We start from the raw sequence: 19,594 nt of genomic DNA on the forward strand, positions 1-19,594 counted from the left end.
GAAAGTAAACATTTTGGGTTAGCGCGCAATATATAATATTTCTATGTGCGTACAAAAACCGAAAACAAATTAGCAAAGAGAGTAGATTAACCTCACAATTAAAGTAAAAGCCATCGACATGAAATGATATTTAGTTAATGACCTTATTGACATACTTTTGCTGCGCCTTGGTATCCTTTCACTGGTCTTGAGAGAAAAATATAGATTCACGTCAAATCACCATCATCGACAATAAGATAATGAAAAAGAATTCACGTTGATGCTACCTTATGCAGTTTTTTTGCCACAAGGTTTAGTACTCCCTCTTAAGTAATTAGATCACGATCAAGCTTCATGCGGCCTTTCAATATAAAAACGTTGCAGGTTGCATACAACAAATCATTTACAATATCAATTTAACATGCATATAAATCCAAATTTGAATATGGCGACGAAAACGAACGGCTCTCTCATCACACTTCTTCTTCCATCGATTAATCAACACCGAAAACTTAAAATATTGAAGACTGAAGATATAAATAGCCACTCCTTGGATGTCCTCTCAGATACAAGTGAAACCACTTGAATGTCTTCTCAGATTCAAATTAAAAAAGGAATAGTGTTTTGCATAATGATTTTGTAGGAGATGCGGAATTTGTTCTCTCTTTAAAAGTTTTGATTTAGTTATATGCATCCTTACTTTTTTGTGAGTTTATATGGTTGAATCTTAAACAAGTGGCGATGGGTTGGATATGAGAGGTTCATTATACAACATGGATCTGTAATCAGGTATTGGGATAGGTACTCTAATCTCATTTGTGTTTTGTGTTCGCTGAATAACATTTCTGATTCATATCTTTGTTTTTCAGGTCACTCACCACCAAAATCACTCAAATCATTTCAGTGTTGATCCACAAACTGTATATATTTCAGCAAGTCTTCTTCACTTAAAATACAGTCTTATGTTCTTTATTGTTTTTTTGTCAATATAAGACATATATGATTACTTTGTCTTGATTTCTTTTTTTTTTCTTTTAGGATGAAGAGTTTACTGTGAAAAGAAGAAAAGAGAAAGAGTGATATTCGAGAAATCAAACTTGTTCATCATGCTAACGAAGAATGCACTATAAAATATCTGGAAATGTAATGAGCAGAATTGAGTGAGTAGCTTTAGTTCTAACATACATTTAGCTTGCACTCTAAACCATTTCGTAAAGAGATACCACTACATTTACTTGGATAGACAAATTTTTTTAATAAAATGGTACATCATTTTGCAGAAGTGTTTTACGAAAACTAGTTTAATTCAGTTTCAGCTAATAAACTCTTAACTTTTGGAAAATTTATCTTAAATAATTAGCAAGATATGTTGATTAAGTCACAAGTGGTTCTGGCATATTTTCAAGAATTCTTTGATTATTTCACCTGAAAATTTCAACCATGGCAAGGTTTTTTTTTTCAGAATAGTTAAGAAACGTATGGGGTTGTCTCAATGCATAACATAATATTTGTGTATGAAAATATCATCTTCTGGTCTGAGTTTAATTGTATCTTTCACATCTGAAGAGATTTGCACATGAGTTGATAAACTGGAGAACCTACAATTGCATGTTTCTCAACTTCATTTAGGGGCACATATGCTTTATGGGATTTGCCAGTAAAATTTGAAAATGCAATGAGCAGATTTGTGTGACTAGCTTCAGTTATATCATAAATCGATCTTGCACTCTAAGAAATTTCATATAGAGATACATGTGCATTTACATGAATTGACAAAAAGTAAAGTTCATATTTGAGTTGAATCTCAGAGTTGTTGTCACTAATGGTTAGCTCCTGATTAAGTTGCGCCAAGTTAACAAGCTCAATCAACAAATCATCATTAGAATTTCATCTGATTGCAACAATGATTTTGAATTCGTGGAGGTAGTAAAGAAAGGAGAACCAGCCAACATTGAAACTTTTCTATAACTCGAAATGTTAAAATTCAAAAATGTATAAAAATACGTACCAAAAGATTATAGAGCCACCCATGGTATAATGACATCCATAGTAAACAAAGTATTTCTAACCTATGAGTAGACACAAAGTCAACAATGCTACAAGAAAGTAAACATTTTGGATTAACCATATTGAATTTTTATATGTGTGTACCAAAACACGAAACATTAGCAAAGGGAAGTAGATTAACCTAATCAATTTTACATTGAGGTAAAGACCATCAGCAAGAAATGAGAGGTAGTTAATGGCCTCATCAATCTCTTTTTGATCCTTCTTAGTATGATTTCCTTGGCGATGAGTGAAGAATATAGATTCACTTAAAATTAGGGTACATAATTTGCGATTGCGTGTATACGACGTGATTTCAGAAGAAGTATGTAGACTAGTAGTATTATAGCTAAGTGATGGATTAATAAGTGCTAACACATGCTTAATAATTTGACTTTTAGACGTCATTGTTTGATTCATCCAGTTTGGTACTCATTAGTCACATCACTTATAGTTTTCTTAAATGTGTATGTTTTATTGATAATGTCAATGGATACAATTATAGGACCTGAAGGTTATCTAAGAACAAGAGAATACAAAGGTATTTTGTTATGAGTACAATGTGAAGAAATTCAAATCCCTTTTCTCGTTCTCCGTCCTTCCCTTTTATATTTGTTGAGGGTGTGGATCATAACAGTGACGTATCTATGGCGAGTATGGTTGGCCTTTATGATCGTCTTTAATGCCTTTATCTCCTTTACGTTTCGGTTTGAACTGGTCAGCTTGGCAGAATCACTTTGTCAACTCGGGATGGGCCTTCGACCTACGTCGGCCCATTGTCTTTCAATTGGATCTTAGCAATATTGGACTGGACTCTTGGACCGAAATCCTCATAGAGTGACTTATATTACTCACCCTCTTTCTTCTCCTTTGCAGGTGAGCATAACAAATAGTTGGATATATGGATTGTTGGTGTTTTGAGATGACTATATAAGACTTTTGTATGAAATTTATTTTGGTTACTGAATTTTAAAAATATTTTCTTATTTTATTAAAAACTTTAATATTTTAGTTAGTTTTTAAAACATAATTTATCACAAAAATTAAAACATAAATATTATTATTGCATCCATAATATAAGGTGGCTTGGCCCTTGACGGTTACCATGGTTGGACTAGAGAGAAGTTAAACCAAATCAGTGATTGTGCATTAAACAACTTTTATTCAGAGGTATGCTGGACGTTTATAAATACAGTAGAATAAAAGATTGTTTTAAGGTATTTCTAACTTCATTCTATTTTCCAATCTAAAATAAAATTTAGAATAAAAATGTTATACTCTGTTTTTACTTTATAATATAATAAATAGTGGGTTTACCCTAGATATAGAATAAGTTATTTTAGAATCTTATATAATAAAACAGACTTGCCTCTCTCCTCATTAAGCCACGTCAGCATGGAGGGAGGGGCTTTTATTGACACGTGTCACAATACCAAAGCCTCTGCGATTGTTTCCGTCGGCTGTTCCGTACTTGAGCGTACTGGGCTTTTATTAAAATGAATAGATTAGGCCCGAACTTGAGCCCGTTTAGAAACTCATTCAGTGTTAGGGTTTGTCGTCGTCTGTCTTTCTCTTTCACATAACGATGTAATTCACAGAGTTGAAGCGTCGATCCAAACTCTTTAACAAGCACCTCTCACCATGTTTTCTCTCAGATTGACTAACAAGCACCCAGATTCCATGTCTGTTTTCGTTTCTAATCAATCTCTCTCCTCCAAAGGTTTGTACGAATCCCTTATCAGATTGGATAAATTAATTCTCTTATTCAGATTATCGGACCCTATTTATTGACAAAATATCGAGTCATGAAAACCTATGTTTTGGGTTTGGGGGTATATCAATCATGCTCGAATTCTACTTCTATTATTATGGCATCATTTTTGATCAAATTGTTTGATTCCCGTTTTCGTTTGATACTTCTTGGTTACTATTTAACTGAATATACTTTGAGTTTCTTAGGTTGGTTAATGATTTATGTTTTGTCTGTAAGCACTTCCAGACGGATCTAAAGGGACAGCTAGATAGGTCCAAGAAACAGCAAGAAAGATGTCAATCTTTTCTCTCCGGCATCAGTGCGTTCAGAGCACCTTATGGACTTTCCAGGCCCTCCTCTGCCCCTGCAGGCTGCGGCCACCAGCCTCAGCTACCAACAACAGCTTAAGAGCCACAAAATACTGTCTATATGGAGATATTCATCAACCTAAACTCATCAGTGGTAAGTCAGAGGATGTATTGATATTACTCTTTCATGTTAGTACTCATGTTGTTTACAGTCAACTGAATCACCTAACCATTCACTCCATGACCAAAAGAAAGTGCAGAAAGAGCAGTTATAGTACCATAATCGGACGCTCATGTGTGACCCTTTTGGAGCAGCAGGGCATGCTCTTGGAACGGTGTGACATTTTTCAAAATTAAACGGTGAGTTAAAGGCCGGTCGGTGTAAGGAAATTGTTGTTACCCACCTCCTCCGTTTTTGGGAAGCAGAAAGTTGGAGAGCTTATGGTTCTGGTTAATTAGCAGGTATGCTATCTTCACTGAATCAGTTGTTTTGCAACCTCACTGTTGGAAAAGTGAATTATAACGTTTGATTGTCAGAGTATTGCTTTCTTTTTTTCACTGATTTGGAGTTTTGATTGTAGCATCTATTTCTGCTTGATTTGGTTGTTCTAGGGGAAACTCTGGCGTTCTCGAGGGCGTGTTGTCAATGGCAAAAATGTAAGGAAAGACTGATAATATTATTTGCTCCTATATCATATTCTAAGTATCGATGTTAATCATGTGTTTTCTTTCTTTTATAAAGGGTGGTTGTGTTGCTTTCGTTTTTGGCTACGTTGTCAATATTATCACGGACATGTATTCTTTGGTTAGTGAAGCAAATGGTCAGCATCACGGGTAGATGGTTTTCCTATCTTATGTCCAATGCAATTTATTTTGTAGATTATTAACCAACAGTTTTTCTTCTTCAATCAGACAAATGAACTCTATCAGTTAGCCACTGTTGCATTTTTATCTACTCATAGCCTGGGTGAGTCCTACTTACCCTTCCCTTTTTCATGTTTTCCTATAATATTTGTTCATTCCTTGTCCTGCTTTAAAAAAAAATGAGAACTCTGCTGTCAACATATCTGTTTGACTTGGCATTTATGTTTTCAGTGTTGTGATAAGCGAGGGTTAACTCTAGAATTATGTTCTTTTTCCGCATGGGTCATGATATCAACTATGGATCTTGCTAAACATACATTGGGCAAGTAAGTTGTGATCAAGTATTACCAGAAAAGACTCCTTTCATCTACTTGTCTCTTTTTCCTTCTTCGGGAACTGTTTTTAGTGTCCTTGCTGATTTAGCGTGATCATAGTTGAGGTTCTCATAGCAAAGTGAATGTTACGGCTAGGCTAGGAAGTAATCAGTTGACAATTAGTTAAAGTTAAGCCTTTCAAAGAGTCCACAGACTGACCCATGTGCTTTATATTTTGCTGCATATAGAACCTATCCTAATATGTTGTATTAAACACTATCGCAGACTTTTCCCAAAAGATTGTTAAATTTTCATATTATCTGTTTATGTGACATGGGTCTGGTTGATTCTTTATTCTGAAAAGTTTCAAGAGAAATTTTGAAAAGGATAGACACTCGCCGAATGAGAGTGATGTTGTGTTTGTGATTGTTCTTATTCTAATATGCTTTTTGGTTATGTTTTGTACACTGAGTGATTGTTGAAGTTATGTCTAGGAATGGACTTTAATGAGTATGATCAACCAAAAAAAAGAATGTCGAAGATGGTGGTGATGAGAAATTAAAAACTGAGGCAATTGCTTTGGAAGGAAATGAATTTGACTCCTGCACAAATGCTGCTATACCCTCTTCACATTGTCTCTATTAATCAATTATTCAGGTACATGGGGCTGATTGGATCATCAAGGATTATCAACTGTTTGATGAATTGCTTTGGAAGGAAATGAATTGACTCCTGATTTGTTTTGTATTTTATAGGGTTTTCTGGTTTATAAGGACAAGCTCAGGAAAAAGCTCAGCTCTCTATTCAATGAGCTTAAAACATCAGGAGCCAAACGGCAGCAACGTAGATTTTATTGCCCTGTTGTTAATATGTCATTCAACTTTGTGCCTTCAGGCATGTTCAATGAAATCGTATCTGGTTCGGACAATGCAAAATTGGTTTTAGACTGATTCATAATTGGTTTGAGTCTAACAGAATATAACCATTGTTCTATAAAGAAAAATCAGTTGTCCTTCACTGAAGTAACACATCTAAAATTTGTCTTCTGGTTGTTGAATTATTGGGAACGCAAACTAACTAAAAGTTTTATTTTCTCATATATGCCTTCTAGACAAAACTAGAACATAAACGTGAATTTATGTGAATTACTAAATTATATTTAAAAAGTCATAAATGTCAACCCCCACCCCATGCTAAATATAATTGTTGTAATATTGTGCATTTGGACTTTTTCAGTGTGATTGAAGGTATATTATTGTGGTCGTATCATAAACCACTAACCCACCATCACATTTTAGCTACTCGCGGTGGAGAACGAGCTCTTCATGGCTGATGACCCGTCTTCTTATGAGGCACCTCAATCTCATCAGATATGAAAGGTGCAGCCACATCCACGGTTGCAATGAACAAGATATGGATCACACTTTGCTTCACTTACTACTTTGATATATCTTCTCACTTTTTTGATAAATCTTGGTCTTTTTCACATCTTCAGCAAATGTCACCCATAGAACAAGCTAAAGTAGTCAACGAATTCCAAAAGCATTTTGCTCAAATGGATGTGATGGTAACAAAAAACTCTATTCATTTCTAAGAGCATAATACTTAGAAATTCTGGTGTAGTCGAAAATACTGGTTGTCATGTTTATTCTTATGCATATATTTGACTTCCTTTTTTTAATTCATAAAATGATGGACAAAGTAAAATAAAATTTAAATACCTCCATATATTTACTATATTTTTCCCTACAAACACAAAAATAGTTATGAAATCTTAACCACAAAAATAGTGGTTCGGATCATTGACAAGGCAATTCGCAACATGATTGCATGCTTAATGAAACGTTGGTTTTTGAAGTTTCAGTTTAGAACTTTGCAGTCTAAAACATTTTCTTAAGCCATGTAAATTTTCATCTGTAGGCTTTTATTTTTTTTTGTAAATTCCTATTCTTTATACAATGATCAATGAATTTCACATTTCGTAAAAATAATAGTTTTGAAATCATTAATATATATATATATATATATATATATATCACTATTCAAGATCCGGCGCGTAGCGCCGATATACCCCTAGTGAAAAATAAAGTAAACCTTTAGAGATTGTCATAACGGGTCAACGAAAAAGTTAAATTATGTGAAACGACATCGTCGTAATTGGGATCACCTGGCCTTTACGAGAAAAGTTGAACAAAACTAAACGACGCCGTGGGTAGTAAGATCACATCACATCCTTGTGTATCATCAGATTCGGATCGAAGAAAGGAATCTGACCCGACTGCCCGACCCGATGGTGTCGATACGTTCTCTGAAGCCCAAGTCATTCCTCAAAGTCTCTCTCTCATTTGTTTGTTATTCCGACCAAATAAAAATTATATATCAAGAAATCTACCCACACCCAGCTTTATCTCTAGTCTTCTTCGTTGAATTTGCTTTTCTAGGGTTAGAGGGCTCTTGATCGATCGAACTAAACTAAGGGATCTAAGAATGGGTGGAGAAGCAGATTCGAGTCAGCCTCTGACTGCTGCCACGGTGTCCGTCAACGTCAGGTGCTCGAACGGATCCAAGTTTAGCGTGAGAACGAGTCTCGATTCCACCGTGGGGGCCTTCAAAGAGTTGGTCGCGCAGCACAGCGAAGTCCCAGCGAATCAGCAGCGCTTGATTTACAAAGGCCGCATCCTCAAGGACGACCAGTCTCTTCTCAGCTACGGTGAGAGTTTCTTCATCTTCTCCTTCTCTGAGATGAATCCCTTAAATAATGATTTGTGATCTGATTTAGGTTTGGAGGCTGATCACACCGTTCACATGGTTCGAGGCTCTGCTCCGTCTTCATCACCTCCTCCTTCTGCTCCGGTTAACCAACCCACTCCTCCTAGTGTTACTAGAGGTGTTGGTTCAAACGCAGGAGAAGCTTTGTTCCCTGGGCTTGGATTCAACCCCTTAGGTGGTGGGAATGCTATGTCTGGCTTATTCGGAGCTGGTCTTCCTGATCTTGATCAGGCACAGCAGCAGCTAGCTCAAAACCCTAACATGATTAGAGACATGATGAACACACCAGCCATTCAGAATCTTATGAACAACCCTGAGTTTATGAGGAGTATGATTATGAGCAACCCTCAAATGCGTGACCTTGTGGACCGCAACCCTGAGCTTGGCCACGTGCTTAATGATCCTAGCATCCTCAGGCAGACTATGGAAGCTGCGAGGAACCCGGAGCTGATGCGTGAGATGATGCGGAATACTGATAGGGCCATGAGTAATATTGAGTCTATGCCTGAGGGGTTTAACCATCTTAGGCGCATGTATGAAAATGTCCAGGAGCCGCTCATGAATGCTACTACTATGTCCGGGAACGCGGGGAACAATGCTGCTTCGAATCCTTTTGCTGCTCTCCTTGGAAACCAGGGGGTTACTACGCAGGGTAGCGATGCTTCTAATAATTCTACTACACCGAGTGCTGAGACGGGGACAGGGAATGGTATTCCTAATGCTAATCCACTTCCTAATCCTTGGGGTGCTACTGCTGGTAAGAAACTTCATTCCCCTTCTCTTAATTGCCTGAGTGATTAGTCGTCTTCTAAAGGGGGTGTTCCATAATATGTTATAACAGTAAGAGTGGCTTGGTTATTAATAGAAGTTTGTGTTTACCACGTTGGTTTAGGAGCAATATCGTTTATAATAAATTGCTTAGTTAGTTTATGTAGTTTCTTTCTATTTGTTGTTATGATTAAGTTTCTTGGCCTGTTTCTATGTTAAATTTTACTTGTAATGATATAAACATTATTGAACATATTGTGGGGACACTTTACAGGCCAGACAAACGCCCCAGGAAGGACAAACTCTGGTGGGGATACGAGAAGCCCTGGACTTGGTGGTCTTGGTGGCTTTGGAGGCCTTGGTGGTCTTGGGGGACTTGGTGGACTGGGTATGCTTGGAGCGGATTCACCTCTTGGAGCCACTCCGGATGCTTCTCAGTTGAGCCAGATATTGCAAAATCCAGCCATGTCCCAGATGATGCAAAGCTTACTCTCGAATCCACAATACATGAACCAGGTAACGCCTAGACTACCTATGCTAAGAGGTTGTTGCCATTGTGATGAACATGTGTTTAATGTTTTCTCTTGGTTGCAGCTTATGAATCTAAACCCACAACTCCGAACCATGCTTGATTCGAATCCTCAGTTGAGGGAAATGATGCAGAACCCAGATTTCCTTCGTCAGTTTAGCTCCCCGGAGATGATGCAGGTCAGTTGGGCCTCCTTTCTTGTGTTTATGCATGTGAATTTGGAACATGTTGTCCCTCCAAAGAAACATTTCTGTATCTCTAAGCTATTACCAAATGATGAAGTTTCATTAACTAAAGTCATTGATTGTTTTTTGGTTTTTAGCAAATGATGACTCTACAGCAATCACTTTTCCCTCAGAATAGGAATACTACCAGCCAGTAAGTGTGGATATCCTTCTCATGTCATTTATATATCTTAATTGTATTTTTTTGTGTGTTATATTGAGTTTAGACAATAGTGTGTGACTAGCTAAACAGATAATCCCATTGGTGGTGAATGATCTTTTATCTTAAGCAAGGATTGAATCATGAGTAATAACAGCAACTCTTGTATTTTTATACTGGGCTTATCGTTGGTAAACCCTTACTTAGGGCTGTGAAGCATTTTAATTGTTGAAATACACTTGAACATAAAAGTAAACGTTTTTTGTTTTGCCTTTTTGGCATAAGCTAACAGAGTGTTGATATCTCTTATTAATTTTTAATTTCCATCAATCCTTATTCATATTCCCATTCCATCTTCTCTGCAGGGAACCGGGACAAACTGGTGCTGCTGCCGCAGGTAGTTGCAACTATATGTTATCTATATCTGAATTATAATGGCTTGAGTTGTTTCTCTTATAGTCACCTTTTTGTTCCATTTGCTTCATCAGTGCATGTTTTATTGTAGCACATACATATTCACATGCAACTTATTGAGTAAATTGGTACGAACGCAATGTTTATAGGGACAGGCAACAACGCAGGGCTGGATTTATTGATGAATATGTTTGGCAGTCTTGGTGCTGGCGGCCTGAGTGGCACGAACCAGTCCAATGGTTAGGTTTCACTGGAATTTTACTCTCTGTTCTTTCTTGTTATTCTTATGTATATGTAGCGATGGTTCCGCTGAAACATTTTTCGTGTTTGATTCCAGTTCCTCCAGAGGAACGCTTTGCGACTCAGTTGCAACAGCTGCAAGAAATGGGATTCTATGACAGAGCAGAGAACATAAGGGCTTTGCTTGCGACCAATGGAAACGTTAACGCTGCTGTAGAACGACTCTTGGGAAGTATTGGCCAGTAGCAGCAGCAGGTTCGTGAACTGATTGTCTCTCATCAAATCTCTCAGTTATGGAACTCTTATAATTCATATTTATGATAGGATCGTGAAACTTGTGGATAAAAAAGCCGCACGATAGGTATTTGTGGTCATCTTCTTTCTCTTTACCCGTCATCCCCCAAAACATTTGTTTTATATATTTTGTTTCATCTTTCAGATTTTATTTGAGTTGTTACAACTTACATATGTAAGAGCTGGTTTGGGAACTTGGAATTGCTACTACATTAACGTTATCCTTAATTTTACGTTGTGATTTGTTGTTCATCGTCAAGAGATTCCAAAGAGGTTTTGATGCAGTTGATATCGAATCGAACAACAACAAAAATTAGTTTTGATTTGGCTTGATAACCTCCGGTTGGAGACCGTACCCGGTTCAAACCAAATTAGCCAAAATTATACACAATTGATGTCAAAAAAAGGGACCTGAACCAGATAAATAAATACTTTTTTGTTTAGTTTGATTGGTCTTCTTCTTTTTTTTTTTTTGCTCTGACGTCTTTTTGGTTTTAGTACAAATTTAATTATGTATTTGTAAGTGATTGAAAAAAAGTTGATTTGAATGAACTTTTAGATGATTTTGGCTGAATTAAAAATTTACAATGATTTAGTTAAACAATTCTAAAATTCTTTCTTGAAATATATTACATCAAAATACTCTTAAAATCACTACAAATTTCTTTAAATCTATTACTTAATATATTTTCAATTATAGTAGATATAAAGTTTATTTTAAAATCACAAATTTAGAAACACAAAAACTCACAAGAGTTTTCAAAATTTATGTTTGAATAACTGAAGATCTATAATTTTAAATATAAAATCAATTTTATCCAAATTGAATGCACCCTCCCCCAAGGCTTGAAAAGCAGAACAATATAATTGTTTTGACTTAAATTCGAATAACCAAAAAATTAAAGAAAATGAAAATCCTACAAAACAAGGGGGCATGGTAAAGGAATAAAAAAACAATTCGACAAGTAACTGCTAAAGAAACCGCAAAGTAATTAGCGACTCCACGAATCAAACTAACTTCTTCCTTCCTTCTACTACATAACTCCCACTCTGTCTCATTTTTTCTCTCTTTTCTTTGGACGATGAATAACAATTTAGACTTGGATCTCAATTTGAATCCCCCATCGTCTCCCTCCAATGTAACTCCCTCGAGTCACAACCAAGCCCCGAGAAGAAAACGCACTAGAAGAACCTCCAACAACGAAGCCACTTCTTCATCCTCTTCAAGGCGTAAACCTGACCCTAATGCTCCCTTAATCACAGAACCATGCAAAGTATGTGGCAAAAAGTTCTGGTCTTCCAAGGCACTCCATGGACACATGAGATCTCACCCTGAGCGTCAGTGGCGCGGCATCAACCCTCCTCCTAACCACCAACCAACAGCACCACCGGTTTCTGTTACAGCGGAAGAAGGTCAAGTGTTGGCTAATGCCTCCACGACCGGTTCAAGTGTAGGAGTTGGAGGACGGTTCGAGTGTGAAGGTTGTAAGAAAGTGTTTGAGTCACGTCAAGCGTTAGATGGACATATATGTTCCGCCATTTTGAACTTAAACGTAGATCCACCTCCTCCTTCTGCTCCTCAAGAGATCGTTGATGAAGATGATAAGAGTAAGAGTGTGATGGTTGTGTCAGAGATGAATCATCGGTGTGACATCTGCTCGAAAGCGTTTTCTAGTGGTCAAGCTTTGGGTGGTCACATGAGGCGTCATTGGCATAAGGATCGAAAGGAGAAGAAACAAGCTTCGACTGGTATCGATCTCAATGTTCCTGCGTCGACCAACTTGCCCGGTTCTTCTTCAGACACATTGCCAGAGTCTTCTTTGGATCTTAGGTTACGACTCTGACATTATAATATATATAATGGGTATTGGTTTCTTTCTCTTTACGAAACTCTCTATTTTGTGTGTGCACGATTTGTGTGATGAATTTATACGATTGGGGTATTGTAATATTCTATTTTAAACTTATTTGTTGACGGTGAAATTGCATTATAGGATATATGTGTTTGGTAATATTCAATATAAATGTCAAAGTTAGCTTTTTTTTTTAAGTCCATCAGTTTTCATAATCGTTAGATCTTTATGTTTCTCTGTGTAAGAAATGTTATATTCTTGTTATGTTTTTTTTTTAACTGAAACTTCACCTTATCGAATGTTGTATCCTAATATTTGCATTACAAGAGATATGGAAATGTAGATTCACTAAAAAGCCAACTTTATTTTCAATCTAATTTTTACAGAGTGCTCGTTACAGTTCCATTTACAAATAGTTGTTATTGTTAGTGAAATAATGAGGGGAATATTATTAAGTGAAATAGAAATGAGTTCATAACATGAGAGGAATGTTTCTCTCCAACATTAGTTAATTTTGTTCTAAGAAATTAGTTGTTTTTCAGTGATTTTAGTTAAAAATGATGAAACCTTAGAGAAATATCTAATTCTACGTACTAACTTGTATATTTGTAACCTTAATTGTTAGGATCTCAACGAAACTTTGTTATGTTAGCTTTCTAATTTTTCTCAAAATACGGTCATAATAACTAAGCTTCAATTATGTTATTCAGCGACATATATTAAAAACGACATATATAAAAATAAAATATTTTGTTCGCTGCTATATTTGTATAGTCCGATTGCTGCTGGAGCATCGTTGAGGTTGATGCAGGCTGTGAGTAATGGAGTTCCTATGTCCCATGTGCTCTCTTCTGGGCAGGAAATTTCTGGCGTGCTTGTAAAATTGAAGGGAAACTCCTCAAAGGTGGTTAGTAAGAAACCACCAAAGTGGCGAGATGAAAACAATCATGTAGAATTGTCAAGGCGCAAATGTTACCCTGAAGAGGAATGAACATCTTCACAAGTTGTATCACTGTTTTAGAATTATGTTTTTGTCTTTGCTAAAAATAATTTTTTTTTTTGCCTAAATAGGTATTTATTTACTGTACACATATTTCTATACATCCGCAAATAAATACCTATTTACCAAAAACATAGTTTTTCTTATGTAAATCAGGATTTTGTCTAACCACGTTATAATATTTTTTGAACCCAATGTATAACAAAATGACCCAAATTTTTATACTAGTAATTATACTATTAACTGAAAAAAACGCTTAAATAAAACATTATAATTTCATTGGCTGATTAATTTACAATGGTGACTCAACCAATTTTGCTTTAAGATGTCCAGAACTCGTCATTAAACCTCTCTAAACTTGCTGAAATAGCTAATGCATGATTAATTTCTCTAAAATATTTTAACTACCATTTTCTCAATCTCGGGTTGTCTTAGTCTATCATATGGTTATTCTAATCAAAATTCGCTGGGTTGTTATACTCTAATTTCAGTTTGGTTTCCAACTCTTTTGTTAAATCTTATATTGTATGGTTTAAGTAATATATGTCGTTTGTTACACAAAATTACTTAATATGTAATTCCAATATAAAAGTTACATGTTCTATGAATTATGGATTATAGTTTATGTTTATAGACGTTTAGATTTATTTTAGGGTCTAGTGTCAATGTATGAAGGTCAGAATATCGGATAGGTTTCGATATCTCTTAAATCACCTGAGTAAATCTTTTTCAAAAAGAGAATACGCCAAATAAATATATCCCTCAGAGGAAGTGTTTTTCCCCTTAATAGAAAATATTTTAGCAAAAAAAGAAAGAAAGTGTTTTTCCCTTTGAGAAGACACTCTCAACAATTCTTTATGTGTATTTTCTTTGTAACACAACATTAAAAATTAATACAAAACTTAATAAAATCAAAATATTATTATAATAGTGGTTAGTTTTTGAGCCTGTTGATGCTCTTAATTTGGGCCTTGTTCTGTTGTAGGTATGGTCCATCTAGATGTCTTATTTAGATGTTTTATTTGGTGTTGTTCGTTTCTATATTTCGTCTATGCATTCAAATGAATCATCTTAATGCAACTATGTCCGTTCGCTCTTTATTTTAACTTTCATATACACCCAGAAGGTCTTTTTAATAAACTGACTAAAATAGACTTGTTTTTATATTTTTGTGGGTTTGACGGAAAAATCCGTTTTACGGTTTTGGCCGAAAAGTGGGCTTTTGTGGTTTTGGACGAAAAAGTGTGTTTTTGCATTTTTGAATGAAAAGAGCATTTTTACAATTTTGACGGAAATGTGCATTTTACGGGTTTGAACGAAAAGTGCATTTTTACAGTTTTGGCGGAAAAGTCCATTTTTACGGTTTTGGCCGAAAAATGCATTTTTGTGCGTTTGACAGAAAATGTGTGTTTTGTGGTTTTGGCGGGAAATGCCTTTTTGCGGTTTTGGCAGGAAATGCCTTTTTGTGGTTTTGGTGGGAAAATAATTTTTTGACGAAAAAGTGTGGTTCACTATTTTGGTGGGAAAATAATTTTTTTGTAGTTTTGGCGGGAAAATGCGTTTTTGCAATTTTAGTGGGAAAATCCAGTTTTCAATTATTGTGGGTTTTTAGGTTTTGCCAGGAAAGTGAATTTTACCGTTTTGGTGGGAAAGTACATTTTTACGATTTTGAAGGAAAAGTGCATTTTTACAGTTTTGTCTAAGAGGTTCGGTTTTACGTTTTTTGAGGAAAAATGCATTTTGCGGTTTTGGCGGAAAAGTGTGTTTTGCGGTTTTGGTGGGAAAATGTGTTTTTCACTTTTGATGGAAAAATGTTTCTGCGGTGTTCAAAAAAAAAGGAAAAATGTTTCTGCAAAAAAATAGGATTTTTGGTTTGAAAAGATTATTTTTATTTTAAAACATTATTTTCGTCATTTATCATTTTAGACTGAACTAGATATATCTGCATTTAGATGCACCATGAAAACTCATCCTCACTTGGATGAAAATTTGAGATAAAATTTAAAAAATCTCAAAAACTTGTAATGTATTAAACGAACATTGATTTTAATCTTCATCCAGATGGAACACTTGGACGACGAGCAAACAAACATCATCTTGCTAGTCTGAATTTAAGTTTATTATTCCTGTGTCTAACATTCTCTTACAATTGCTGGATAATGTTTTTTATATAGATATATCAAATTGAACAATTGATCGATTCCGAAGAAACCCAATCACTACTTAAATTCGTTTGGGATCCAGGTAATCATGTTCCCTTTTGGAGAATTCTTTTGGAGAACTCGTTCCTCTACACATATAAATGTTTTTTTAATTATTTTATCTATACTATTAAAATAGAACTAGAAATTTATCCGCGCATCCGTGCGGGTATTATTGGTTCTTAGATTTTTATACATTGATATTTGTTTTTCATAATTAGTATTATATATTTTAGATGAGTCGTAATATAACTAATTGTATTCAAAAGATCTGAATCGAATCGGGTAATATAGTTATTTTTTGGTAAAAATATCAGAATCCGTTTCAAATATATTTATTATTTAGATATTTTTAGGTTTTTATACATCAGAACCAAACTCATCCAGACCAGAAAGTCTCAAGTCAAAACCCACACATAAATTTATAATATTCAAGCATGGCCTAATTTCAAAAAAAAAAACAATACCCAAGAACAACCGTACCTAAATGGATAACCAATGTTCATGCCTAACTGATTTTATAAACTAATAAAAAAGACTTTTTCTTTGTGTTTGGCTACATTAAGTGAAATATAAAGATTTTTTTATTTAGTAAAATAATTATATGGAACGAAAAATAAAGTTAAAATAAATGTAACATTTTTATTATTTTGATTTAAGTTATTATTTTATTTACAAAACATGTCTTTGAATTATGTTTCTGGCTACGTAAGTTTCCACCGATTGAAACTAAAATTTTTTTTTAGTAAAACAAACTAAACCGAATTATTAACCATATGCAAAACCCATTTATTTTATATTTTTGATGTTATAATTGGCACAAAGTTAATGTTGATTAACTTATAAATAAAAACCGGCACTATATTATTATGGTAATATAATTAATGATGTGATGTATTATTAAGGTATTATAATTAATAAGTGAAATATAAAAAGACAATTAATGTAATTATAGTAATGAAATTACTAAAAAGACACTATACTTCTTTTTTATACTACTATCAATGTTTCCAGACAATTATCATTTATACTGCTATCCATGTTTCTAAGCGGTACTAAAAAATATTTCAGTTTTAATAATATATAAATCTTTTTTTTAGATTCCTTTGAACTTTGAAAGTATTTACAACTGTGTCATTATCATTTAATTTTAAGAAATCAATTTAAAACAAAATATGCCAAGAAATATATGGAAGCCAAATATTGTAATATAATTTTATTATCTAAAGTATAATATAAAAAAATCTCCTAGGATAACTCTTTTTAGTTTATTTTCACAAAAATAGCTCTTAAGAAGAAAATTGATCAAAAGAAGTTTTATTAAAGTGTAAATAAACCTTTATACTTTAGGGTTAGCTAATCTAGACTTAGTGTTTATAATTAAGGGGTGGGGGTTTTTGATGATGTAGTTTTAAATTTTAAAAAATAAAAATTATAAAATAAAAATAGGCCATTTTGGTTATTTTTTCGTTCTCGATGATATGTGACAAAAATTAAAAAAAAACTATTTGAGAGAACTGTAGAGAAATTTCCTACGATAGTCCTTTTTAGTTTATTTTTACAAAAATAGCTTTTAATAAGAAAATGACCGAAATAAGTTTTATTAAAGTGTAAATATACATTTATACCATAGGATTAACTAATCTAGACTTAGAGTTTAAAGTTAAATGGTGGAGTTTTGATGATGGAGTTCAAATTTTTTTAAAAAGAAAATTTAAAACTTTCAAAATAAAAAGAACAATTTTAGTTAATTTTCTCTTCAAAGACTATCTTTGCGACAAAAACTAAAAGAAACTATTGAAAGATTGCCCTATAATATATCTTAGTGTTTTAACGTGAATCATATGCTCTTTTTTTGTTTACAAAGAACGTGAGTCTTATGTATGGCACACCTTATTCATGTTTACGTACATGTATTATTACACAATTTTATATGAAGAACATTCACCTTATAAATATATTAAACTAAATAACTAAATATAATATAGTTAAAATTAATATCAAACATATGATTAAATCAACACAAGGATATTTTGGTAATTTTTTTACTAAATTCATTTGAATGAAAATGAAAATAAAGAAACAAACATAAGATCCATTTAGATGATTCATCTAGATGAGCTATGTGGATGGACAAACAAACAATCACAAAAATCTGAATGGATCATCTGAATGGATCATACAAATGGATCATTTGAATGGAGATTACAAATGGAGAAACAAACAGGGCCAAACTATTAACCGTTTTGTACATGTATCATGTATAGGAAAAATTATAATGTGAGTCACTCAAATTTACATTGTATAATTATGTATCGTACATTTTCTTCATGTTTGAAGAACCACCATGAAAGATGTAGTTCAGCTTATGTGCGAGTTTTAAAAATATATTGTAACTTCCCGAGTTGTGATATATGGAAAAGTCTTAAGAGAATTGTTTTGGCTATCTATGTGATATATGGTGTTTTATACATCTTGTATATATGCTTTTAAATTGGTTTTCAAGTCTTTATCGAGTCTTCCTAGTCCTTTTGGAGTCATTACAGGTCTTGAGTTGCATTGGATGGGAGATGGACCAGCTGGAACAAAAGAGGCAGAAAACAATGCAATTTGGTGGTTTTCACGCAGAACAGTCTTGATGACTGTTCCGGATAGCGGAGCAACCCGAGTGACTGTTCCGAGTGAGTGTTCCAGCGGCAGAGATTTTTAAGGAAACTACAAGTCATTACGGGATTTGCCCTAATCATCCCATCTTTCTCTCCCAGCCGCCTGTGGCTTTGATATATCTTCTTTTTCTGTTTTTCCTGATCACACTACGCTGTTTTGGAGACAAGGAACCAGACCTTAGAGTTGGAGACTTGAGATTTGCTTATTGTAAAGGGAGAAGGATCTCTACACTCTTGAGAAGAACCCCCTGAACCCTATTACTTTATTTCAGTCATATTTCATGTTGCTTTATATCTCTGTCTCTGTGTTTTCTTGCTCCATGGCTGAGTAATCAGCTTGCTTAGTCTAGGGTATTAGGGTGTTAGATCCGTGAGCTTGACATAAATAAGTTATAAATCGATTGTCTTCATTTATTGTTGTTCTTAAGGCTTGCATCAAGTTAACCACTTAGTGCCTGATTCTAGGTTTAATCTATTCATCAAAAGTGTTATAGGTTGCTAGACATAACTTGAATGAGCATTGCATCCCTAACCAGCGAAAGTAGATGTTAGGGTGTTTTGTGAACATATCGGACTTGACCTCTATTGCTTGCTGTCGCATCTTGATCCAAACGAGAGTTTAGGTATCAAGATCGATCAGCATAGGGAGCAGTACCACGACAGTGGGCTGTTCTACTTGAGTGATCCGAGTTCTAGACTTGCTCTTAATTAAACTTGAATAATTGTTTGGCTCACACTTGTTTAACACCCGATCAAACCACCCTAGGCTAGCATTTTTAATCATCTGAAAACTTTAATTCAATCTATTACTTGCTTGTTACGATTCCTCAACTTTAAAACCCCCATATTGTTTTAGCTTGATTCTGATCCCATAAAGATAAAGTGTAAGATTTGGTCTCTGTGGATTCGATCCTAAAGTGCTACATCGACATACCATTCGATTGTGGTAGTGTGCACATTAGGTTATTTGGTGTGCGTATACACGTAATATCAAATTGGCGCCGTTGCCGGGGACCATCTTTTTACCTTTATTTTTCGGTTATTTATTTAGTCTAAGACCTCTAACTTGCCTTATCCTTTTTGTTGCAGCTAATGTTCCAGGTGCATGACCAGTAGACATACTCGGAGAAACGCACAAGGAGAGTTTGTTACATTTACCAACCAGGAGCTAGCAAGGTTAGAAAGAACAAATCGTCAACAGCCAAGGCAAAC

At 34.6% G+C, this 19,594-nt stretch overlaps 2 protein-coding genes across 3 annotated transcripts; both read left to right on the plus strand.

Moving 5' to 3' along the window:
* Positions 1 to 7,589: 7,589 nt before the first annotated feature.
* Positions 7,590 to 10,946, plus strand: LOC103845986 (ubiquitin domain-containing protein DSK2b). 2 transcript variants are annotated; one of them, XM_009122903.3, is made up of 10 exons: positions 7,590 to 7,974; positions 8,044 to 8,790; positions 9,076 to 9,317; positions 9,396 to 9,509; positions 9,653 to 9,708; positions 10,080 to 10,111; positions 10,278 to 10,367; positions 10,466 to 10,623; positions 10,693 to 10,729; positions 10,808 to 10,946. In XM_009122903.3, exons 1-8 carry the CDS (start codon positions 7,752 to 7,754, stop codon positions 10,612 to 10,614), a joined length of 1,653 nt encoding a protein of 550 aa, XP_009121151.1. In that variant the 5' UTR covers positions 7,590 to 7,751; the 3' UTR covers positions 10,615 to 10,623; positions 10,693 to 10,729; positions 10,808 to 10,946. The 2 variants fall into 2 exon arrangements, with proteins under 2 accessions (XP_009121151.1, XP_009121150.1); XM_009122902.3 differs by having other exon boundaries at positions 10,693 to 10,921.
* Positions 10,947 to 11,182: 236 nt separating this feature from the next.
* LOC103845987 (zinc finger protein ZAT2) lies at positions 11,183 to 17,651 on the plus strand. The gene has a single exon (XM_033274830.1). It carries the CDS (start codon positions 11,745 to 11,747, stop codon positions 12,504 to 12,506), a length of 762 nt encoding a protein of 253 aa, XP_033130721.1. The 5' UTR covers positions 11,183 to 11,744; the 3' UTR covers positions 12,507 to 17,651.
* Positions 17,652 to 19,594: the final 1,943 nt, after the last annotated feature.

The sequence above is a fragment of the Brassica rapa genome, chromosome A07 (assembly GCF_000309985.2).
Source record: "Brassica rapa cultivar Chiifu-401-42 chromosome A07, CAAS_Brap_v3.01, whole genome shotgun sequence".
Taxonomy (NCBI): domain Eukaryota; kingdom Viridiplantae; phylum Streptophyta; class Magnoliopsida; order Brassicales; family Brassicaceae; genus Brassica; species Brassica rapa.